The 26,298-nt window shown below is 36.2% G+C and overlaps 1 protein-coding gene across 1 annotated transcript; it reads right to left on the minus strand.

The window, feature by feature from the left end:
* Nucleotides 1-5,080: 5,080 nt before the first annotated feature.
* LANCL3 (LanC like 3) lies at nucleotides 5,081-25,946 on the minus strand (the record flags this gene model as incomplete). The annotated part of the gene is made up of 4 exons (XM_017520010.2): nucleotides 5,081-5,761; nucleotides 14,206-14,413; nucleotides 21,990-22,187; nucleotides 25,823-25,946. Coding segments are annotated over 4 exons (690 nt in total), but the record flags the coding sequence as incomplete, so codon positions are not given.
* Nucleotides 25,947-26,298: the final 352 nt, after the last annotated feature.

The raw sequence follows: 26,298 nt of genomic DNA on the forward strand, positions 1-26,298 counted from the left end.
CAGTTGTCAGGGGGCTAGGAGAGGGACAGCTGGGGGTGAGGAGGGTGGGGAGGGATAAGGAGGGGAGAAATACCAGACATAGGTGATGGGGGGATGAAGACAGCAAACCACCTTGCCATGTATGTACCTATGCAACAATCCTGCGTGATCTGCACATGTACCCCAGAACCTAAAGTACAATTTAAAAAAAAGACCTCTAAAGTCATCATCTGCCAGGCCTCAATTCATTAGTACTTTCAATTAAAGAAACAAGAAGAGAGATTCCACCTCCAGTATGAGATTTATGATAATGGATGAGGGCCAAACATTTAATGGAGCATCAACTTTTTTTGTCACATTAAAAATAAAATTACAAGGTTTATTTATGGAGGGGAAGCAGGATAAATGCCACCACCACACTATTCTCATGAATAGCTACACTCACTTGTGATCTGACTACTAGGCCCAACTTGTGTTGCTGCTGACCTTGAAGTTGTCTGCCCTTCTGTCCAAAGAGTAATCCAGTCTTACTGAGGCTGGAACTCTTAGCTAAGAACAGACATGGATGGAAGAGATAAGGAGAAAACCTGCCCTCCCAGGCGAAAGGAAGTCAAATGATAAAGCAGATACAGGAAAAACACATCACAATGAACTATAATATTTGAAGAGGAGAAGTTGGCGAATCAGGGGTGGTTCTGGACTAGAGGTTCCAGAAAGCAATAAAATTCATGGGTAAAAATGGACTTGTTCTTTATAGCATTAAACGTGAATCCACAACTCACTTTGAGACACTGAGCTTCAGCAAGCTTCCCCCACTCACCCCTTTGCTCACCTTGTCATTTACTTTCTTTGCCAAATTTATGCCAATAATACATGGGCTCAGCAAATTTGAGGCTCAGTCATTTAGCTATTAATTTGAGACAGTGCTAAATAAATAGCCCAGGTCCCCAAAGGAAGGCCTAATATGCAATTGAGGGTATATTTTTGATAACTACATGTCACGTGGTTCTGAGACTTGAATTAAAGTGCAGATCGAACTCACCCCAGAATTACTTTATTTTCCAGTTCATTATCTCTCTATAGACCTGGCTTGCCTGCTCCTTTTCTTGAGTTATTGGCACTATAATCCTTTGTTCTCAGGAAGCAAAATAAATATTTGCATTAAAAGGAGCTGATGAACTAAATCTATCTGTTCCCATGCAGGACGTCCTGGTGAATCAAAAGTTCTGAGGCAAAATGCTGTGCTCAGGACTGGTGGTAGAATAAAAAAAAAAGGTACACTTGGTTTTTATCCATTTAGTGATCCAGACCTCAAGCACTACATCCACATATAGAGATTCTATTTTGTTGAAATGCTTATTGGAAGTCATAACTGGGCATGATTTTTCTGTGTATATAGTGGGTAAAATATAGCATCCCTTTTAAGTGTAAAAAGGATCTGCATATATAAAAACTCACATATCCATTTTATCATTGACAACTTTTATAACAACCCTGTGAGGACAGGGTGATTATTATTATTACTACAGTGGTCCCTAAAAGTGGCAGAGCAAGGCTTTGAGATTTCCAGCACAGCCTCTTTGCACTACTACTGTTTTTCTTTTTAATTGTGTGTTCATTTAACATGACTAGAAATCACAAACACATTTGTTTCATTGAAATTATGGAGATTTGCTCTTTCAAATTTAAAAATATTTCAGTATTACCATGATTAAAATCTTACTATGTCCAAAAAGTTAAAGAAATTAGCTGCCACTGGAAGAGATCCAATTTTAGTACAGACCAGGAAAACTACTGTTTCTTGAGTTATCAGTAAGCAAATACTGTTATCTTAATAGCATATTCAATTATCTAAAGAAGCACAGGGAAATATACTCTAGCAAATCCCTGTTCTACTCAGTTATCAAGTTACAAGTGGAAGTAAAAGACTACAAACTCATGACTAAAACAGGCTTGAGCAAAATAAAGATGTATAATATTTTGGGGTGCGTGTGGAAGAGGTGGCATGTAATTACATTAATGAAACGAAATACACAGATTTGTAATAGTTTCCAAAATGTCCCGCTATCAAAGTATAATGCAGTCTCCCCATTATTGAGAGACCCTTTCAATGTATCCTCAAACATTTCCACCATTACCGTCAGGGTTTATAATTGCTCATGCCATGTACAGTAAATAATATTAAAGTTATACTAGCGGTGGTGAAAATGCCCCTGTAGCCTTTACGAGACAACAGGCTTAAGTACTACATTAAAAATGTTACCATAGATAAGGGAGGCAAGTTGAATAATTAAATAAGAAGTGACATGCCACACTTTCCTACAGCAAAATTTAACGATCTTTTCCCCTTCTTGGGAAAATAATATAGAAGATTACCTTCCAAAATCTATAATTCTTTCAGGAAAATGAAAAGTTTCATCAATACGTTTAAGTGCTAAACAAGCTTATTCCTGTTTCTAATTTACCGAGATGTCATTTCATAAAGACAATACCCAAACATGGTATTTGCTTAGATTTGACACACAAGAAGGGTTGTCTTTTCATAATGGTTAGCACATCATCATCAGACCTATCAGAACTTAAAAGGGCAGATAGCCTGAAAGTGGTCTGTTTTTTCTGAAGTTACTAAAAATGGAACTGATATGATAATGAACTAGAGTATCAGTTCTGAGTGCTTTAGGTTTCAGCTCTCAAGGATGAATTGTGAAAGGAATAGCAAATTGAAACAGAAGGTAGCTTTGAGGGAAAGGTTATTTTGTTCACTATTGTATCCCCAGATTCTAGTCTAGAATACTGAATAAACTTAGAAAGTGCAACCCTGGGTTTGAACCCTTGTTTTGTTCTTTTCTAGCTGCAAGACTTTGGAGCATTTACCAAACACATTTTGAGGGGTTCTTGGACTATAAAAACAGCATGTGTTCCATAAAGCTCTGTATGGTTTTTATATTCAGCCTATATGAAAGAACTTCTGGACTCAATTTGGGGAGTCATCTAAAAGCTGTTATTTATGTGGTATTGTCCCAAACTGAGCATTTTCACAGATGAACAACTGAGGCCAATTTGATATAGTCATATCTGAGGATATAAAAATGAAACAATAAGCTGAAAAGGTATATGCATTTCAAAATCATTTTGTCCTACTTTATTGCAATGATTGCAAACATACATAGTCATAAAACACACAAAGATAGTTGTTACCTTTCTTTGGTCAGATTCTTGGAGAATGTTATTTATGCAGAGATCCTTGTCCCCCAAAATGAGCACACACACACAAACAAACTGATCCATACACATATACATACCAACATAATTGTAGGTTTGTTTTTTAGGCAACAGAATATTCTCTAACTTGTCCCGAGGTCTATGATTCAAGTTAAGAATTAAAAACAACCCCATCAAAAAGTGGACAAAAGATATGAACAGACACTTTGCAAAAGAAGACATTTATGCGGCCAACAAACATAAAACAATGCTCATCATCACTGGTCATTAGAGAAATGCAAATCAAAACCACACTGAGATACCATCTCAGGCCAGTTAGGATGGTGATCATTAAAAAATCTGGAGACAACAGATGCTGGAGAGGATTTGGAGAAATAGGAACACTTTTACACTGTGTGAGTGTAAATTAGTTCAACCACTGTGGAAGACAGTGCAGTGATTCCTCAAGGATCTAGAAATAGAAATGTCATTTGACCCAGCAATCCCATTGCTGGGTATATACCCAAAGGATTATAAATCAACCTATTATAAAGACACATGCATACATATGTTCATTGTGGCACTGCTTACAATAGCAAAGACTTGGGACCAACCCAAATGCCTATCAAAGATAGACTGGATAAAGAAAATGCGGCACATATACACCATGGAATACAATGCAGCCATAAAAAAGGATGAGTTCCTGTCCTTTGTAGGGACATGGATGAATCTGGAAACATCTTTCTCAGCAAACTGACACAAAAACAGAAAACCAAACACCGCCTGTTATCCCTAGTAAGTGGGTATTGAACAATGAGAACACATGGACACAGGGAGGGGAACATCACACACTGGGGTCTGTTGGGAGGTGGGAGGCTAGGGGAGGGATAACATTAGGAGAAATACCTAATGTAGGTGATGGGGGGATGGAGGCGGCAAACCACCGTAGCATGTGTATACATATGTAAAAATCCTGCAAGATCTGCACATGTACCCCAGAACTTAAAAAAAAAGAATTACTGAACTAAAGATAAGTATTTGGATTTACATGGGAATAGCTATGGAATACACACACACATACACACACACACACACACACACTTCAAATATTTGACTATTTAAATAAGTCTTATACAGTATACAATTTCCTACTCAATCTGATATATGAAATTGTCACTGACCAAATTCTGGGAAAAGGGTCGACTCATGCTTTGCATATTGAAGTGACAGATGCTCCTATGGTATTCTGCAAACCAATATTTACTTGAAGCAGTTTCACAACTATGTGTTTACAGCAGGGTTGAATTTGATCTGACAACTTCGCTCAATGAGCATTATAACTAATTTCTAGTGGACCCTGTGTCTTGGAAGGTAGGGTAACCAACCTCAGAATTAACTTATCTCTTCATTTAATAGTATAAGATGGAGCAAAATTATTTCCACAATCACTGGTGACTTTCTCAGCCTGTGTCTACCTGTCCCAGACAATGGCAGAAATGACACATCTTTGTAGTCGTTACCCTGATCTTTGAAATTAGCGATTTTTACCAAGAGTATATTTTATAGTTCAGCTAATAGCTTCATAAAGATTATGTACATAAAGGCATTTTAAAAAATACTAACAATAGACAATACACAGTTCACACTTCCTCTGGAGAAAAACACTTGACAGCAACATTTGCTATAGTATAAATTTACTAGCTTATACATTTTGCTATTCTAATTGAGCTTTGGGGAAAAAAGGAACCAGGAAAAGAGTTATTCTAAGGCCTAAGAAAACTTCACATTTTAGTATCTGACCTAAGTTATGATATGATTTCTTTAAATTGCCCAGAATAATGAAAAAAATAGATTCATATGCAAATATCTTTACTCAGTAAAAACCATAAATTTCAATAACTATAAGCACAAGAGAACCAAGAGGTTTTTTTATGTGTGTCAGCAACCTCACAATTCATCCCTCCTAGCAGTTTTCAGCTGGGCAATTATTTTAGCTTTTGATTGTCTTTATTTATGAATTTAGGGGTAGAGGGCACACAGAAATGGTCAAATTCTCATTCATACTGCAAAGGTATTAGCGTATTTCTTGCCATAGTCCACACTTTCAGTTTGGTTTTCTATGTATAACTAAAAAAGAGATCATTTTTCTTTCCCCTTTTCCTATGATCCCTACTTTCGCATCTATTCCCTGAAACATTAAATCTCTGCAGTTCTGAGATGAGTTGTGGTATCTTTGTTTTGCAGATCCTCTCTCAAGTCTGGCATCATGTTGCCTTCACCTGCCTGATTCCTTCCCTCTGGTGGCAATGTTAAGGCTCATGGTTGTGATACCATTGAATGTGGCTTATGTGGAAACTGCTTCAGCTCGGCTCAGAAAATCTCAGGGAATCGCTGCAGGGCCACAGTGGAAGATGGAGCCTTCTAAACAAAGACGCTGAAGAGAGGGAATTCAGCCTGATTGGGCTGGAGCAGGTCAATCAGAAAGCACACTGTCCCGGAGAAGCCTTCATACAAGCTGTATATACTTTCAAGGACCCGAGAACCAGCCTTAAATTCCTCAGTAAATAAGAATTGAGCAAACCTAAGAGAAGAAGAAGAAAATATGAACAGTTTAACATTCATGTTTCCATATTGTGGACCTTGGGTTGCTTCCTTCTCTTCTATTAAAGTTTTAGCATAATTTTCTTACCAGAATTATATAATTAAGTATTTTAAGAAACACATTTTCTCTGTTAGAAAAAGGAGAAGATCCATTATATAACTGTGTATGTTTCACAACAAATTATGCTGGCAAGCAAATCCAACTATTCTCAGAGTTTGCAAAGCAAAGGATTTCATTCTATCTGTCATCCAGTAATTAAAGTTAAAAAAAAAAAAGCCAGAGAAATTGTTCTACTTTTATTTATCTTGAAAAGAAGCAAACTGATATATGACTATTTCTTTAAAAAAGTAAATATGCTGTGTTTCTGCAGGCATATTACTTCTGAGCTAGGTTTTTCATTTACATGTGACAAAAACAGAGACTTTGAAAATAAATGGGCAAGATTTTATACAATCTGTGCTGTGAGCAAACAAGGGAATAAGATGAATAGGAAAAGGCAGCAACCTTTTACAATGATATCATCAAATAGCAAATGCAGCTACGTGACAGATTATTTTTGAGATATCCGCCTTAAATTGAATCACAGGCCTCTAAATTCCTTATGAAAGACCTTTTTCCTTTTACCCATATTTACCACAAATGCTAGCTCTTCTTCTGACCTTTTCCCCCATGCACTCATTTATTTATTGCATTATTACATGTTATTAAAGTATATGTGATTTGGTATACTGTATTTTTTTCACTTAAAAACATGCTAAATATTTTCTATGCTTTTCAAAATAATTTATAAATGATACATAGCAACTTAAAATACTATTCAGATTATTTATAATAAGCAATATTTTTATGGTGGTTTACAGCTTTCAAAGTGTTGTTACCTACATCATCTTTTTTACTGACTTGCTCTACTCATTCTCATCAATAACACAAATAATCACCAATTCAGAGGCTGGAGTTCATAGCTTGGTAAGGCCCAAGCACTGATACTGTCATAAATTTAGGTTACTGCTACTATATAGGGGGTCTTACAAAGGGTAATTATTTGATTTTTTTAGGGCTCAATAAATCAGCAAGAAACAGACTGCAACTCTATTTAGTACAATTTTTCTATAACTGTTTTCCTGAATATGCCACAATTTTAAAATGAAATTTAAAATTTAAACAGTAGAATAATAATGCATCATAAGAGTTACTTCAGAATTTGTAATAATATAGCCAGCATCTCATGATATAGCATCAGTCTGGCTCCTCAGGAAAAAAAAAGTTTTCAAGTGTATAAAATAAACCACACAGGATTCCAAAGGAAACTAATTATATTAAAACAACAAAAATTTTAAAGCCACATTTGTGATGTAATAACATATGTATTATTTGCTAACACATTAAATGCCAAGATACAGTAATGGGTTTAATAATTGCTAACATTTCTAGCTAGTGATATGAATATAACATATTTTATAATATCTGTAACAAGAGTAATACCACATGAGAATATCTATTAATCATATTGTTTGCAAAGTCACACCTACTAATACTTCTGTGACTTATTACCTACATTCAGAATGGAAGGAAATGCTACATTTAAGTTTGTGACACAATCACTTTCTCAAGCAAACTCACAAATCCTAGATTAAGCATCCCTGGTAAAGAAGAAAGAGCAAGGGCTTTGGAGCTGAGATACACTAATTTGATAATTTCATGTTGTATGACCTTTGGCTAATTTCTCAATTTGACTTTAAAATGGTGAAGTTGCAGAACTGGATAGTGTTATATGTAAAGATAAAGGATATCATATATTAGACTCTGAGCATATAGCAATCATTCAGTAAATGGAAAACATTACTTTTTACATAAGCATGTTATAAAAGAGTTGTAAAACATAATCATGAAAGATGATTTATAAAACCATGCTATAGAAGAAACACACAATGTGGCTAGCTCTTCTTCTGACCTTTTCTCCCATGCACTCATTTATTTATTGCATTATTACAAGTTATTAAAGTATATATGATTTGGTATACTGTACTTTTTTCACTTAAAAATATGCTAAATATTTTCTATGCTTTTCAAAATAATTTCTAAATGATACATAGCAACTTAAAATAGTACCAGCAATGTCTGAGAGTAGCAGTTTCATTGTATTCTGACCTGTATTGTGCTATTATTTGTAAAAAATATTTCAAAAATCTATCCAGTGGTGCAATATTAAACAAATTATTTTTTCTAAAATGTTCTCAGTCAAAATAGAAGTCCGTATGCTAATTACAGAACTAAAAAGAATGGAAGACACAATAAAATATGAAAACATTTCTTATCAAAACCTATTGATTATGACCAAAATGAATGCAGAAGAAAATTTATAGATTTGTGAGTTACTATTATTATTAATAAAACGATGGAATGCTTTCTAATTATGCATTTTAAAACTCTAGAACATAACAAAATAAAGGGAAGTAACAGTGGAAAACAAACAAAAGACAAAAACAAAAAAATTAATAAGCAAAACCAGGAGCTAGTTCCTTGAAATGATTAACAAGATAGAAAAAAAACACTGGTGCATCTGACCAAGAAGGAAAAGCATTAGAAATCACAAAGGGCACATAGCCACAGGGATAGGAAATTAAAAATATTATGGAACTATATTACTGGAGCTCTATGTCAAAAATTTGAAAATTCATATGAACTAGATGGTTTTATAGAAATACATTCACTACCACAAAGAAGAGTTAGAAAACCTAAGTAACTGAATAAGCATACAAGAAAATTAAGAAGTTGTCAAATATTTTTCTGCAGCCATAAAATCCAACTGTATGTTAAATAATAGATGACAACCAAGTAATATTCATTTTAGGGAGGAACATATTTTTTAACATGCAATTGTTAAAGTATGCCCCTAGCTGACAGACAAAATGGGCTCCTCATAGCAAAATGAGGTGCTCCAAGTTAAAACAGAACCAGGTAGCTATGGCTGGGTGAGGGAGTGATTATGTATTCTGTGTTCTGAGAAAGATGTTGTAAAAGCATCACAGGACCTTTCTTTCTCCAAACCAGTTCCTGTTGTGAGAGCCAAGATACACCAGCTCTCCACCCGCCATTTGGAAGAAACAGGTGACAGAGACTTCCAGTTTTGAGCCTGGAAACTAATCAATCATATCACACCTAAGCCAAACAGAGTCACCTGCCCTGGCCAATCAGGGCTCAGCTGCACTGACCAATAGGAACTGAGTTTCAATCCTCCATTTGCATAAAAGGACCTGACCTGGGCAGCCCTCTCTCATTCTCTGAAAGCCTGCTTCACTCTACACCAAAGGCTGTGTATCCTCTGTTTGCAAACTGTTCACTGGAATAGTCTCTTTCCTACACATTTGGTTGCAGAGTTGTTCACACAATACCCAAACAATACAGATATTACCTGCACATTTCCAGTATTCTACCTGTTAGTAAAAAATGTAAGTTGTCTCTTTAGAGCCCTGAACCCCAAATCTTATAACCAAGACTCTGTAAGCTAGGACTGGCCTGCCAGAAAATAATGTGTACAAAGTTCGTTATTTGAGTGATGGATACCCTAAAGCCCCAGTTTCACCACTATGCAATCTATCCAAATAACAAAATTACACTTGAATCCCATACATTTACACAAAGTTTTTAAAAGTAAAAATATTTACAATTACAGAAAATAGAGGTGTTCTGATCTCTTTTAATAGACTTTATAGCAAATGAATGAATTTCATTCATTTCTGATGAAATTTATCCCAAAGGTGAAATCCCACTAGCCTAGATGATATCCAGAATTACTTTCTTTTTCTGTATTTGGGAAACAAAAGATCTGGCTTGAAGGAAACCATGAATCAAATATATAAACAGATTTCCTAAACAATAGAGCTTCAAATTGAAGACTTACATAAGTTAGTATTTGCCATTCAGTGCATTCATGTAAATATCATGAAAAATAGTTTATGTTTTTTAAACATTAAATATTAGATAAATTGGTTTGGGAAGGCCTTTATGAGAAAATGACTTTTGAGTGAAAGTCTGAATGAAATAGGGGAGTTAGGAGATATATGTAGAAAGTGAGCATTACAGGTGGAGGGAACCAAAACTTCCAAGGCCTTGAGATGGAGTCTACCTGGTATCCTAATGGAATTACAAGGAAACCACAGTGTTGGAAAGAACCAGGTGGAAGAAGAGTAGGGAATGAGATTAGAGAGGTAATGGGAAACTAGATCATGTAGGACCTTTCATTCATAGGAAAGACTGGCATTACTCTGAATCATATAGGAAGCTATTGGATTACACTGAACAGAGAAGTGTTATAATCTAACAGGATAAACATTATAAGAAGTGAATATAAAAACCATTGTAAAACATAGAAGCATTCCTAGTAAAATCAGCATAAAAAGCAAGGGTGTTTTCTACCACTCTTACTATTGAACATTTTTATAGGGTTGCATTGTTATAGAGAACCATGTAGTGGAAAAAAAACACCATGCACATGAGAAAGGAAGTAACAGAATCATAGTTATTTGCAGATGTGTGTGTATCTATTTAGAAAACCCGATAGAATCTAATAAAAAACTAATAGAAACAGTAATGGAGTTAATTAAGGCAGCTAGATATGTTATTATAATATTTATAAAAAGTGAAATACTTATAAAATCTATATTTATATAAAAAATTACATATTAGAATGAAAAGATTCAGTGATGTGTATGTTTTAAGAACTTTCATATATACCAGTAATGAATGGTGTGAAAATATAATGAAGGAAAAGATTCCACTCACAATAAACCTGGAAACATAAAATACCCAGGAATAACATTAACAAGAAACATACAAGATCTTTTTCATAAGATCAAAACTTTACCAAATTACATTTGTTTAAACTTAAATAAATGGAAAGGTATACCATGTTCCTAGATGGAAAAACTCAATATTCTAAAGATGCTGATTCTCATTAAGTAATCTGTAAATTCAATGAAGTTCCAATCAAATTTCTGTAAGACTTTTTTAAGTATGACAAATTGACTCTAAAATACAATTAAAAGAATAAATGAGAGAATAATAGGTTGAATAGGGGAAAGTATGGAACTCATATATTTATATAAATTCAGTTTATGAAAAAATTGATTTCAAATTATGGGGATAACTGGTCAACAGATGCTATTAGAATTTTTTTAATAAACAAGAAAAGATATACATCTGAGACTATTTTAAAAGTTCTAGCAGAATCAAAAATTTTAATGTTAAAATAAAATCATAAAATTATTATAAGCCCATATACGTAATTTATTATAAGTAATTTACATATTACTTGTTTTCTAAACCTGAATTGGGAAGGGTCGTTTAAAGCATAACACAAAATCTAGAAGTTTTAAAGAAAAGATTAAAAACTTTGACAAGAAAAATACTTAAAAGTTTGGTATGACAAAAGGCTAGGACAAAATTTAAAGAGAAATGGCAAAGCAGGAAAATATTTACAACATATATTGACAAAGAGTTACAATCCTTAATAGAAGCAACACAACAGGAAAAAAAATGGGCAAAGGATAAAGACAGGCTAGTTATGGACCTAGAAATACCTATGGACCTAATGATTTCAATTCTAAAATTTCTCTGACAAGTGCTTTCGCAAGTGCACAGAAATATATGTATTGGATATTTGGGGAAATTTTGTTTGTATTAGTAAAGATTACACACATACCAAGTGTCCATTATTTAGGGATTGGTTAATTATGGTACATACATAGTGAGTAACTATATAGCCACTTAAAAATGAGATACATTTATACAAAATGAAATAAAGAATGGCCTTTAAAAATTGTTCATTTAAAATTATAAGGTGCAAACATAGTGGGGAGGTGGTGGGCTCACACCTGTAATCTCAGTATTTTGGGAGGCTGAGGCAGAATTGCTTGAGGCCAGGTGTTCAAGGCCAGCCTGGGCAACATAGCAAAATCCTGTCTCTACAAAATAATAATAATAATAATAATAATTGTTGTTTTAGTCCATTCTGGCACTGCTATAAAGAAATACCAGAGACTGGGTAATTTACAAAGAAAAGAGGTTTAATTGTCTCATAGTTCTGCAGGCTGTACAGGAATCATAGCAGCTTCTGGGAAAGATTGAGTTCCACTAGTCAGGAGCAAGAGAGCAGGAGGAAGTGCTATGCACTTTTAAATAACCAGATCTCTTGAGAATTCTATCACTATAGAGTACCAAGAGGGGATGTTGCCAAACCATTCGTGAGAACTCTGTCCCCAGGATCCAATCACCTCCTACCTGGCCCCATCTTCAACACTGGGATTATAATTAGACATGATATTTGGTAGGGACACAGATCCAGATGGTATCAGCCATGTATGGTGGCATGAACCTGTAGCCCTAGCTACTCAGGAGGCTAAGGTGTGCCCACAAGTTCCAAGCTACAGTGAGCCATGAATCACACCACTGTACTCCAGCCTAGGTGATAGAGTGAGAACCTGTATCAAATACATAAATAAGCAAGCAAGCAAGCAAGCTATAAATAGTACGTATAGAACTATTACACATCTATAGTAGTAGGAGCTCATTAAAATATACATGTACACATATACATCTATGTGAACAAACATTTATGCATAAAGAAAAGTCTGGAATTATAGTAATAATAATGAACATTTACACCGCAGTTACTATATGCCAAGCATTATTCTAAACAATTTTTCATATATTAACTAGTTAAAACTACCAAACATCCCTATGATGTAGGTACTATTTTCTGTATTTTATGAATGAAGATATTGAGAATCACTTGTTAAAATGAGCTAAGTGACTTGCTAAAAGTTGTGTGACCTTGTTAAAGGTCACTTGTCACTTAGCTCATTGTAATAAGTGATTTGTTAAATGTCACACAGTCAATTTGATAATCATCAGTTATGCACTTTCAGTGGGAATCTTCATAACAGTACAGGCACTACTCTAGCACCCCCTCCCGCCTCCACCAAGTGACAGCTCAGATTGATGGGAACCAGACTACATGGGTGGGTATGAAAGACCACTCTGGCTTAGAAGACCTAGGTGCCACACAAATGTCTGTTGTAAGCATTTATGGTTCTAGACACCTAAGTCCCTTCAAAGTGAATGCTACTTTCATGCCACTCTGCATTCAGGGAAGCCCCTACCTGTGCTTTCTATCAGGTTATTTATAGTTCTTTTATGGCCCCTGGCCCAGTTTACCCAGATCACCAGTCAGAGGTAATATCTATTATACGCAATGTTGTCTGTTATATAGCAGATGTTTCACCTTTATTAGGTTTACAGGAAATAAACTATAGAGGAAAATTTTATATTGTCTGTCAAAATTACAAATATATATATTTATATATATTTATTTATATAACATATATAGGAGATATGTATATATAATATATGTATACACACACACACACACACACACACACATACACACACAGGAGATATATATTTCCTTTGGCCCAACAATTCCATTTCCAGAAATTTATCTTTTAGATATACCTATACATATGTAAAATGATATATGCACAAGATTATTCATCACAGCAATATTTGTAGTACACAGTATTGGAAATAACCTAAATATCTTCCTATATGGGACTGGTTAAATAAATTATGGTGCACTCATACGATATAATGCTATGCAATAATAAAAATGTTTAAATAAGCTCTTTCTGTACTGATATAGGGCGATCACTAAGATAGCAAGATGCTATCATTTGGATAAAAAAGAGAGACAAATAAACACATACACACACATATGTGGACAAATACACACACACACATATGTATGTATGTATTATAGTTTAGATATTTTACCCTTCAAATCTCATGTTGAAATTTGATCCTCAGTATTGCAGATGGGACCTAGTGGGAAATGGTTGGGTCACAGAGGCAGATAACTCATGAACAGATTGATGCCATCCTCCTGGTAATGAATGAGTTCTCACTCCATTTGTTCCCACGAGATGATTATTTAAAAGAGCCTGGCACTTTCCTTCTCTCTCCCTTCTTCTCTCCCCTTGTGATGTCTGCTTTTTCCTTCTTCTTCTGTCATGAGTAGAAGCTTCCTGAAGCTCTTACCAGAAGAAAATGTTAGTGATGCTTCTTGTACAGCCTGCAGAACCATGAGCCAAAGGAAACTTTTTCTTGATAAAGCACCCACCCTCAAGTATTCCTTTATAGCAACTCAAATGGATTAAGACATTTACCTATACATTAAGTACACAGAATATCTTTGGGAAGATAACCAAGAAACTATCTCCAGAGAAGTCAACTGCATGGCTGCAGGGCACAGTTGATGTATTTATTTTTACACTTTTCAAACCATGTTTGAATTGACTATATTACTAATTCAGAAAATTAATTAGATTTAAATTTTGAAAAAAAAAGACCTATAAAGAACAGCTGACCTTTGAGCTCTGTAGATATATTTAGAGTTTCCTGTGAGCCGGTACAGCAGCAGGAAGACATAGGCACTGCCAGCTACTCCGTGGCAAATCCCAGGCCCCTTCTTTAGCAGGCCTTTCTGCCACGTGAGCTCCCCACACCGAATACATGTATCCAGGTACTGCGGTTTCTTGGAAACCAGATAAGCTTTGGCAAACAGATAGGCAATTCCTGTGAAAACATCAAAAACATTAGAGGTGACTTTCAGGACTTAATATTCTGGAGCAGAACTTCTAGAACTATAAAAAGCTCATGAATAACCTGAGTACTGTTAAAACACAGATTCTAATATGATAGTTCTGATGTGGGGCTTGAGATATACATTTCTAAGAAGCATCCTTCTAAAGACCACACTTTGAGTAGGAAGGTGCTAGAATGTTCTATAAGAGTCTTATTTTTCCGGTGAGATTTTAATTTGTTTTAATTTTATTGTGGGGTTGGCCCTGGGAGAAAAAGCAACATTTTAAATTGACATATATAGATAAAATCTAAAATTTAATTTACAAATGGGTTAATATTTAATGATATATACTCTAGTAAGCATTATGTATATTTGGTTATTTGAAACGGCTAAATATTTATCCTGTAATGAATTTGTAGTTTTACATTTGTAATGTTTAAGTACGTATAACGACACACATTTTCTTAAGAGCAAAACTGGGCATCTTTCCAAGAAAAACAATGCTCCAGAAGAACCTTGCCAAGACTTCTACTTCAGCTGTGAAGTGAGTCCTTCCCACCCTGATTGTTCCAAGGAAAGCATTGTTCCTTCAAAGCTCTTTAACCAAAGTAATATCAATTACAAAGGCAGAAATGGAAACAAGAGAAACAACAGCTATTAATAGAAATGATTTTGCCCAAGTTCTGGGTGTTCATATTCAGTGAGGAGGTTATCACAAGATCACATTCTTTCCTGCATAACCTACTTTTCTCCTATATAAAAAGTGTGAAAGACTGAAATATAGTCAATCAGGGTTATCATTGCCTTTCATTGCTTTGACGAGGCTATTTTACAACTCTGTAGAGATAGAAACTGTCTTTTAGAAAACTGACAGTACTGTAAATATTTTTTGTCCCTAGAAATTCACATTCTGTCTAGTAGAGGTTGACTTCCCTCTGCCTCTGTGGAAGAAGCCAGTTTTGCATTTATTAAGCAAATTTATTTCAGCATTCCTAATGGCCTATATAAATATGTCTACTCTTTGGATTTTCCTTTGAAACAGTTGTAACATCTTTCTGGTTCCCTCATTAAATAATGAGCTCAGTAAAATGGTTCACATGTATTCTTTTTATATTTGTACGAGAGTCATGATTTCATCCTCTTTTTAAGTGTATCCTTTAATATACCCTTTGATTAATATTTACATAGCAACAAGCTCTTTGCTCAGTCAATGCTTTCCAGTCAACTACTGACAATGATTACCTACAGCATTATCCTACTTCAGTTTTAGGAACAAAGTATCTTGCACAAACTAAACAATTATATTAAAAGAACTGAATTTATTTAATCATGCATTCATTCATTGCATCCATTCATTTGAAAGTAGTCATTGATTATGGACTGTATGCACAGCCCTAGGCAAGGCTAGTTTCATGGGCATGCCACCTGTGCACTCTACAGCCCATACTCCTTAAAAGGGTCCCATGCTGAGTTTAATGCTCTGCTATTACCACCTTGAAATTCTCAATAATTTTTCTAAAAAGAACTTGCATTTTCATTTTTCTATGGGCCTTCCAAATTATATACTCAGTCCCAGCAATGGGTGATATTAAATAAATACTAAACATGACTACCACCCTTCAAGAAGGCATTCTCTATAAAGGGAGATAAAAATATATACTTATGACTAATACATAATAGGATACGTAGTTCATGATGCTGCTGGAACATAAAATAAATGGTTCTCTCAATAATACTATTGGAATCAGAAAGGTGGAAGTTCCCTACGGAGATAGTTGATGAGGCCCTAAATGGAAGGAGCACTTTTTCAGAACTTTGAAGGATACATAGTAAACTCCAGGCTCAAGATGAAGCAGGGAGGGCATTCTATCTAGCACCAAGATTAGCAAGGGCAAAGATATGGAGCCAGAAAGGACAAGCCACATGAAGGCTAGTGGGGCAATGTTCTAACCAACAGACTAGTGAGGAAGAAGGCTAGACTGGGTTCTGATTATGGATGGTTTTACAAATCTAGTTAGATAGCTTGGACTGTACTCTATGATTATCAGGGAACCAATGAAAGTGTTTTTGTTGTGGACTGGTTGGCTTTTATTTTTGTATGACAATGTGATTGTTATGGACAAAATGTCCCAATTTTAGTGGTGTCAGGATAGACCTAAAGAAGGGTAACAGGGTAGTTGTGAGCCGATTATGTGGGTAGAAAGACAGAAGTGATCTACATGTTCATCATAGCACTATTCACAATAGCAAACACATGGAGACAACCTAGATGCCCATCAATGGTGGACTGGATAGAGAAAATGTGGTACATATATACCATGGAATACTATGCAGCAATAAAAAAGGGATCATGTCCTTTGCAGGAACATGGATAGAGCTGGAGGCCATTATCCTTAGCAAACGAATGCAGGAATAGAAAACCAAATACTGTATGTTCTCACTGGTAAGTAGGAGCTAAATGATGAGAACACATGGACATAAATATGGGAACAATAGACACCAGGGTCTCCTTGAGCCGGGAGGGTAGGAAGAGGGTAAGGGTTGAAAAACTATCTATTTGGTACTGTGCTCACTATCTGCATGACAAAATCCTCTGTACACCAAACCCCAGTGACATGCAATTTACCCATGTAACAAACCAGCACATGTGCCCAATGAATCATAATAAAAGTTGAGAAAACAAAACAAAAAAAATAATAAAATGGTTAATTGTATATTATGTAAATTTCACCTTAATTTTAAAAAAGGGAAAAGCTTCTCTTAAAAAATAGAAAGCCAATGAAAAAGACATTTTGCAGAACTTGGTAAATATTTCAATATTAATTGGGCATCTACTATATGCCAGGCATAGTAGTAGGTGCTAAGCATTTAGAAAGTCTCTATCTTCATGGTGTTTTTCAGCTTAACTGGAAGTATTAGACTATGTGAGGGGCAATAGAAGTCTCATGGAAGCACACAGGTCTCCCAGCCCACACTCGGCAGAAGGAAATGACTACTAGAGGAGTGAAACCATCTAATCTGATTATTGGAGGTTGGTAGGGAATTAGCCAGGTGTATTGGATGCTGTTGATGACCTGCATGGATCAGCTTTACCTTACTGACCAAATGCCTCATTTCCCAGTTCCTGTGAGAGCTGGTAACTAACAAAGCTCACTGCTACATCTTCTTGAGAGATTTTCCCTCAGACAAATGAGAGGCTATGCTATGCAGCCACCCCTCACAGGGATGACACAGGGATAACACAGGGATACAAAATATCAGCTTCCTTGCCTCAAGAGAGACCCAGCTTCTTGATATAATCTGTGTTTCTTAGCTTCTCCTCAGACTTAGGGTGAAGCTAGCCTCCAGGTAAGACATGGTCCTCTTTGGCCTATTCTGCTTCCCTGCTCCCTTACAGGTTTCTCTTGATAGCAAGCTCTACTTCTAGACCCTGAGCAAAGAGCTTGTTGAAGAGTGAGGGCATTACAGCCATTCAAAGAATGGGCGGGTGGGGAGGCCCTGCTCTTGCTGGCCTTCCTCAGGCTCTAAATGTCCTTCCTAGATGATTGCTTTACCTTCCTGCCCCCAGGTCTGCCATGCCTTAAACTCATTCAGTGGCAGTGAGTGGCCTTTCTGGGACTGTAATGTGACCATGACATTCCCCTACCCAAACTACCAAAATGACTCCCTATTACCCAGATGCTTTAGCATGACGCAGAAGGCCCTTTGTGACTGAGCTCCTTTTCTATTTTCCCACCTCTTCTCCTCCATTCCGTTCTTGAATCTTTTCACTTCAGTAGGACCAAACCACCTGCAGTGCTTTCATGCTTCTAACTACCAATGTGGTTCACTTTTCTTGGAATAAGCTTTGTACCTTTCTTGGTCTGGCTAACTTACTTCAAGCATCACAACCTTCAGGAAGCCTTGCCTGGGCCTGGAGGCAGCATGAGTAACCCCTCTGAGCTTTCATTTCTCCCTATACGAACTTTAGCACTTACACAGAACCCAATTAAAATTACCTATTTCCATTGCTGGCTCCCCTAATACCATGCAAACTACTCAAGAGCAGAAACTGTATCTTGTTCACTTTTGTTCCACTAGTGTGTGGCATGGTGTCTGGCAAATGCCAAGAGCCTCATAAATGTCTGTTGACCATAAAGTGCCCCATTTCTCACCCCAGCACAGGCTGATGCTGGGGTATAGATGAGAGATGTAGAAGGAAGAAGGGTGAGATGGTCTAATTGCTATACCAGGCCGAGTCCCAGACAGATTAAAAGGTATTGATCCTGTGGTTCCGGCCAGGGTGAAAGAGCCTCTTCCTGCATCCTGGATCACAGAAAGGTACATGGAAGTGACCTTGCAAAACTTCTAAACCCATTGGCTCCTTACCCAACATAATGGAAGTCACAATAAGGTGGCTTAATTAAAAAAAAAGAAAAGGAATGGTAGGTTTCTTTCCTTTTTATAGGAATCAGGAACCATATCATTTCATCATAGGAACACTAATTATTGTGCATTGATAAGAAGCCTGAGTCAGCAATGATGTCTTTGCTAAATGCAACTGGGAAAGGAATTCATTGTTACTTAATAAATATGGTTTGAGAGACTAAACTTCAGAAAATATAAGACCTAGCAGGGCCTTCTGACAGCCAGACTTGGCACGTGTAGCTTCAACATACTGGAGAATCACCACTCAGGTCCATTCCGAGTTGTGTAATTTTGCTGAGGCATGCATTTTATGGTGTGCACTACAGAGCTTAATGACCAATGATATCTGTCCTGCAAAAGCCTTGTTGTTCTTTATTCAAAGTCACCTACCTAACAGCCTTTACAAAATGAGTTTTTTTTTTTAAATGCCCACATCTATACTTCATGCAGAGTAAAAGAAATGCACTGTCAGTGTTACCACAGCAATGATGTAACCTAATGCAGTTGAGAGTTTATTTTAACCACAGCATTTGTTTTAATGATTTTGTAAATGACTTTGGTCCTGTATTTCAGAATCATCAAGGTTATGAAGGGGTCATATTAATTTTCCTGTAATACTTTATTGCACTTATTAAGAAAAACCTACGTGCCAGTGCCACACAAGGTATTTATAAATGTCTTGTTCACAAAGCTTTTGAGACACAGCCCTCAGGAATGGCAAGGGTCCAAAGTATAAAAGGGGGTCTACGGTGATAAAATGATTGAGTTCCACTAGTGAGTCTCAATGTGCTCATTTTACAGATAAAGAGACAAAGGCACAAAAGAAAGTAACCCTTTCTTAAGGTCAGCAAACTGGTTAGTGTTGGAGCTGAAATTAGAAGCTGGAGTTATTAACTTAAAGTCAAGAACTATTTCTACACTGTATAAATGATAACTAGGCTTGTTACCTGTAGAGGTGGGTTGAAGGAACATCAATAGGAAACAATTATAGAAGCAGATAAGGTATCATTAATGAAGCTCCACGTTGTGGATTATTTCTAGCAGGTTTTTAATCACACAATTTGTCTGCTGCTTCAACCATCTGTACTGTTCATAAATCTACTCTCAAAAATGTTTTCTTTAAATAAATGAAAATTATTTTATAGTTCGTTTCCTGTAGAGAATTTTTAGAGAGTTTGCTGTTGCCAACTTCTGCAAAATCTTGGTGGTCCTTAGACTGCGTTTATTAGACTTATAAACAATCTTGATGCTGTTTTTAGAGCATCTATTCAAAGAAAGACCAATACCGTTGAGATGGGGGTAGGGGTGGGTAGAAATAATGGGCCCCACTTAGTTTTTTATTCAGTTGTGAATTGGTTTATTTTTGGTAGTTCAGTGAATACGTGGATTGAATGATTTTTCTTTAAATCCCATGTTTAATATTCTCTAGATACTGAACATGAATGATAAAGGAGGATGTAGTCTCCAAAGTGATGAATTCTATGCTGCACTGTTATGGTAAATGATTTATAGAGACAGGTGGCATTTAGTGTACAGAAAGGATGGAATAATTTCCCTGCAAGACAATTAACTGACCCAGTCACTAATTTTAGTAGATTATCATCCCACTTTTTTCAGGACTTTTACTAGCACATTGAATGCTTTTAAAATACTCTGTGTTTAAATTAGGGTATCTCCAAAATTCAAGGATCCTGGCTGGGATGCTTGGAGAATATACAGAGATCATCACTGAGAATAATTAAAATAAATGAAAAACGGAAGAATTGAGCATAACAAGAAGGAGTATCATTTCCAGCATGGTAAACAACTTTTTTTTTTTTCCCCAAAAAAGGCCAAATTAAAAAGAAATGGACTCAAATTATAACTGGCAGGAGTTAGCCTGGACATAATGCACAATGCATGGATACTGGTACAAGCATATATTTTGAACTTTCTTTCATAGGTAAATGTAGCAGGCAGAAAAAATATGACCAGTGGACTGCAACTTACATTATTCATCAACTCAAGACTATACTTTCTGGGATCATTATTCATCAACTCAAACTGTACCCCCCAAAATGAAATTATAGTTGGATTAAAGAACATTAATTCATGGGGGGAAGAGGTAGTAAAACTCAGGTAAAAAAGTAAAAAAAAAATCAAACATATTTTAAAAGTGTGCTTGTGGAATTGAAGCTTCTTGAAAATTAAATTGACTCGGAACCTAAGAATTTTGTACTATTTTGGTATTTTAAATCTCTCCCCTAGCTATCTAACCCATATTAATTATTTGAATTTAACTTTTTTTTTTCAAATTACCCCTTCTCTGAAAGCTTAATTAGCAATGTGATGAAATTTTTAAAAGGGGGAAAAGAAGGGGTTTGCTAAATTTCCAGGCTCAGTTCCACAGAGATTACTGGGGATGGCTTTTCATGTTTCTAGACATTTTCTTTGGTACTGATGGAAATTTTCATTGGAAGAAGAGTTGTAGAACAGTACATCTCAACCTTTAAAGTGCATACAATTTACCTAAGGATACTGTTAAAATGTAGATTTTGACTCAGTGGATCTAGGATGGGGCCTGAGATTCTGGATTTCTATCAAGCTCTCAGTTGCCCATGCTACTGGTTCCAGTGGCCACATTTTGAATTGCCAGGCTCCAGATCAGCACTATCCAATGTAGGTACTTAGCACTTGAAACGTGGCTAGTATAATTGACATTTGACATAAGAATACAGTATATGCTGGATTTCAAGGACTGAATATTTTTAAAATGTGAAATATCTCAATTTTTAAATTGGATACACATGGAAATGATATTTGGGGTATATTGAGATCTATAATATATATTACTAAAATTAATTCACCTGATTTCACTTTTTTAATGAGGTTACTAACAAGTTAAATTACATATGTGGCCCATATTATGCTTCTATTAGACAATTCTAGTTTAACTTTATAAACCAATAGATGTAGCTCATATATATTAAAATATAGAGGACCATTTTCAGAAGTTGTTTACTGATCAGGATTTTTTTGGCTTTGAAAAATTTCATCTTGACCTTGTTATCTCACACAGTAATGACATAAGATGAGATATCCTCACTTCTCAGAAAAGGTACCTCCCTGTGGCTAACCTAGATGAAAGTCAATGTTTTTAGAAAACAGAGTGTGTAAGACCTGGAGCGCCATGGCACCAGTGCACCAGCTCATTCTCTCTCTCGATGGTCTCGCCAAGCTCAGGTGGCCAGTTGCAGTTTTGTTCCTGTTCCATGAGAAAGTCCACGCTTTGCCATACCAGCTCCCGATCTGAGGGCTTCAGATGCTCATGGTAAGAAAGAAGCATCTGAAGAATAGACGACAAGCCATGAGCTGCCCCTGTATTAACAAACAAGGCATAAAATTCACACAACTGGGAGGACAACCAGTTTGATTTAGTGCAAAGATAAACAACAGGATAAAAAACAATAATAATGCCAATATTACTTGAAAGCTCATATAGTAATGTGATAACTAAGATGCCTAAGAACTAGGCTTCTAGCAAACTATAGCCTGCAGGCCAAATATGGCTCACTGCCAGTTTTTCTAAATAAAGTTTTATTAAAGAATAGCCATGCTCATTCATTTGCATATTTTCTATAGCTGCTTTCTGGCTACAACAGCAGTGTTGTATTTGTGTCAGAGACTATATGGCCCAGAAAGCCAAAAATATTTACTATCTCTAGCCCTTTACAGAAGAAGTTTGCTGACCAATCTTTGTTTCAGTAAAGAGATCTTTTAAAACTTTGTAATTGAAATATCAATAGCTTTCACAAAAAAATTCTTAAAATGCTTGAAAATAATTTGGTCTAGGTATCCTAAACATTTATTTTTTATTCATTCATTCAACACACAAATATTAAGCATCTACTCTGTACCAGATACTGTTCTAGGTGCTGAGTATAGATCACTGCACAAAACAGACTAAATCCCTCTTTTATAATGTTAAAGACTAGTTATTGATATTCATTTACTTAATTCTTTACATTCAGCACTTGCATATTAGGCACTGACTAACCCTGGTTATACAGATAAACATGATTTGGTTGATACCTTTGAAGGCCTCTCCATTCAGTCCAATGAGACAGCCAGATTTGTAAAGAAATAATTAGAATATGAGGTGATAAGTGTTCTACGAGAAATGTATACCAGAAGTACGATGGTTAATTCTGTGTGCCAACTTGACTTGGCCAAGGAGTGTCCAGATGTTTGGTTAAATGTCACTTCTGAGTGTTTCTGTGAGGGTGTTTCTGGATATAACTAACATTTGAATCTGTTCACTTAGCGAAGCACATTGCCCTCTCCAATGTGGGTGGACCTCACCCAATTCACTGAAGGGCTGAATAGAACAAAGTGTGAGTAAGAATTAGTTTTTTCTGCCTGACTGTCTTTGAACTGGGACATTGGCCTTCTCCTGCCTTCAGATTTGGACTCAGACTGAAACTTACATTATTGGCTTCCCTGGATCTGGCTTTCTCAGCCTCCATAATCATGTGAGCCAATTCCTTATAATAAATAATTTATTTATATAATAAATCATATTCTGTTTGTCTAGAGAACCACAACTACTACAAGGACTAATAGAAAGGATGGAGGAGCGCTTAACTTGGCCTCAAGGGTGGAGGGGATGCTGAAGATTCCATACAGATAGTGTCATCTGAGCAAAGTTTTGAGAATTCCTAAGAGAATTCTGAACTAGCAAAGGGTATTGAACTAGCAAAGGCCTGAACCTGCCTTTGGAAAAGAAGTTAGCCTAACAAAGGTAAAGCCCAGTCTCTCTAGGAGTTTTTGCTCATTCCCAGTTAGTAGAATCCTGATTAGTGGATGGAACTAGGGTTAATATATTCTGATGGCTTGCTCTTTAAACTCAACTCTATAATTTTAAACCTTTCTCTTGGTATTCAGGCATGTTTTACTTTGCCATACTCAGAACTTTTGACTCCCTGGAAACAGCTTTACAGTTTGTATTCAGTCAAAATTTCTATTGCTTTTAACATTTGATCATGAAATTTGAAAATACCTTTATTTTGCTGGATTTGGAATTGTTGGGGAAAAAAGCTTGCTTTTCAGGCAAATATGTATATGCATTAGATAGAAATCTAGTTCAAGCGATATGTGTAAAAAGCCAGAATGTTAATTTCTCTAAAGAAAACCTGAAAAATATCGGGTGGCTGAGGTGGGAGGATCACGTGAGCCAAGGAATTCCAGGCCAGCCTGGGCAACATAACAAGATCCTGTCTCCATAAAAAAGTTTTAAAGATAAAAATTGGCCAGGCATAGTGAAGCATGCCTGTGGTCCTAGCTACTTGGAAGGCTGAGGCGGGAGGATCACCTGAGCTCTGGAGGTCGAGGTTGCAGTTAGCTATGATCATACCACTGCACTCCAGCCTGGGTGACAGACAGAGACCTTGTCTCAAAAAATAAAACCAGAAAAATGAATGGAATAGATTAGGGGACTATAGCAGACACTGTCAGTGCCCTGGCTTATCACCTCATCCACACTCACCATTCAGGTGCATCTTTGCTCCCACTTCATATTTCAAGCATCTATCATTCTGCCTGAGGCTTTCTCTGGCCACAGAGTATGCCCTGCCTAAAGGGGCAGGACAGAATTGCTAGGGAATTAACAACCCTAGGAGCAGCCAATCAATAGAGCAGAGGGTTGGTGGATGAATACCCCAGCTTCTTCCCCATTTGGGTGAAACAATTCTGAGACGTGTTCTACAAAGTCTCTAAGTTCCCTAGGGGAACTGAGTCTCAGTTGTCCACAATCGCTCATTATTACATACTCAATTAGCTTCTTTCTCTTTCTTGTCTCATTTCTCTACTCCTCTATCAACACTTTCTGAAATTACCTTTCAAATAAACCTTTTACACCCAAATCCTTGTCTCAGGGTCTGATTGTAGAGAAACTTAAACAGAAATGTAAAATTTCTTTGAGAAGACTCATTGAAGTTCTTTATTAGATGTTCATTCATTATTTTGGGTTCCCCTATGTGCAGGCTCTGCGGTAAAGGTCTAGGGATCATGAAGATAAATGAGAGAATGTTTCCATCCTGAAGGGGCACAAAGCCTGCTCAGGCAGTTAGGCAGGTAAGCCACTAATTACAGTGTGATAAGGGCTCCAATAGAAGTATGCAGAGGATGACAGCATGTTATCCAATTTTGCTTTGGGGGAAAACCTGAAACTTGTGAATATTTCTCCACAGAGGAATCAATAACCCTCTTTCCAAAAGCACAGAACATTTTGCAGGAGATTAATGATGTCTGAGCAGAGTCTTGAATTGTAGGTATAATTATTAGAGATAGATAAAGAGGCTGAGGGAAGTAGGGCATTCTAGGCAAAAGGAACCTGGGCAAAGGTAGAAAGAGAATACTGCATGTGGGAGACTATGCTGGACAGAACCTGGAGGGTAAAGATACAGCTTGAATCTAGAAAAAGAGGCAGGTGGTCCATAAAGGACCTTGCAAATCTTGCTCAGTAGTAATGGTGAGCCACTGAAGAACTCAAAACAAGAGTAACTACTTTTTTATTTTTTGCATGGCCCAGAGTTCAACATTAGCCATTACAATTCAATTGGCTGTTTAATCCACTACTATTAAAACCTTCAAAATATTAGCCACTGAATCCTGCTTCCCTATGCAGAGACATTATCTGCAATCGTGTGTGAAAAGCATTCATAATCTTTCAGAAAAATTGGGCCAATGAGCTTACAATCTAGAATAAAGATATTAGTCTTTAGTGAAAGTAATTGTTAAAATAGCTACATTTCTGTCAGGTAGACTATGAAAACAAATATTAACTTGTGATTTGTGTTATCTATCAGTATATGTTTTTAAAGAACATTTTAATGTACTTCATATTAAATGAATAGTAATGACCTACAGCAAAAACAAAATCTTCCAGCCTTTATTCTGTATTAATATTAGAGACTTTCTCCATCCTACAGGCCCATGCCAACACCTTCACTTACCCAAGTATTCAGTTCCATAATAAGAATACATCAGGGGGAATGGTTTCCTCTTCTTTATGGCATACTGCTTCCCAGAGTCCAGAATTGCCTGGCAAATTGATTTGATCTGTGCTGGAGTCAGCACCTGAATAAGGAAATACAGAAGCAGAAGTCAAAGCAGGATCTTCTTTTTTCTTAGACACTGAATTTTCTTGCTTAAGAAGTCTAGCATCATATCCACAGAATCCTGTGCTATATGTAAATAAACTTAGTCAACAATAATTTATTCTTTTTTACCACTGATTCTTCCTTTGTTGTCAAGTTTATCTACCCTGTTTAAAAAACTTGCTGTTTCAATGGAAAACACACACCTTTACTGCTATAAGTTGCTATAAAATACAAAGACTACCTTTTGGCTGTTATATCATTAATCCTTGTCACAGGAACAAGGATTTGCTCAGAAAAGAACAGATAGCAGTCCTAACTGATTATGCTTA

This window comes from Cebus imitator, unplaced genomic scaffold, assembly GCF_001604975.1.
Source record: "Cebus imitator isolate Cc_AM_T3 unplaced genomic scaffold, Cebus_imitator-1.0 Scaffold788, whole genome shotgun sequence".
NCBI lineage: Eukaryota > Metazoa > Chordata > Mammalia > Primates > Cebidae > Cebus > Cebus imitator.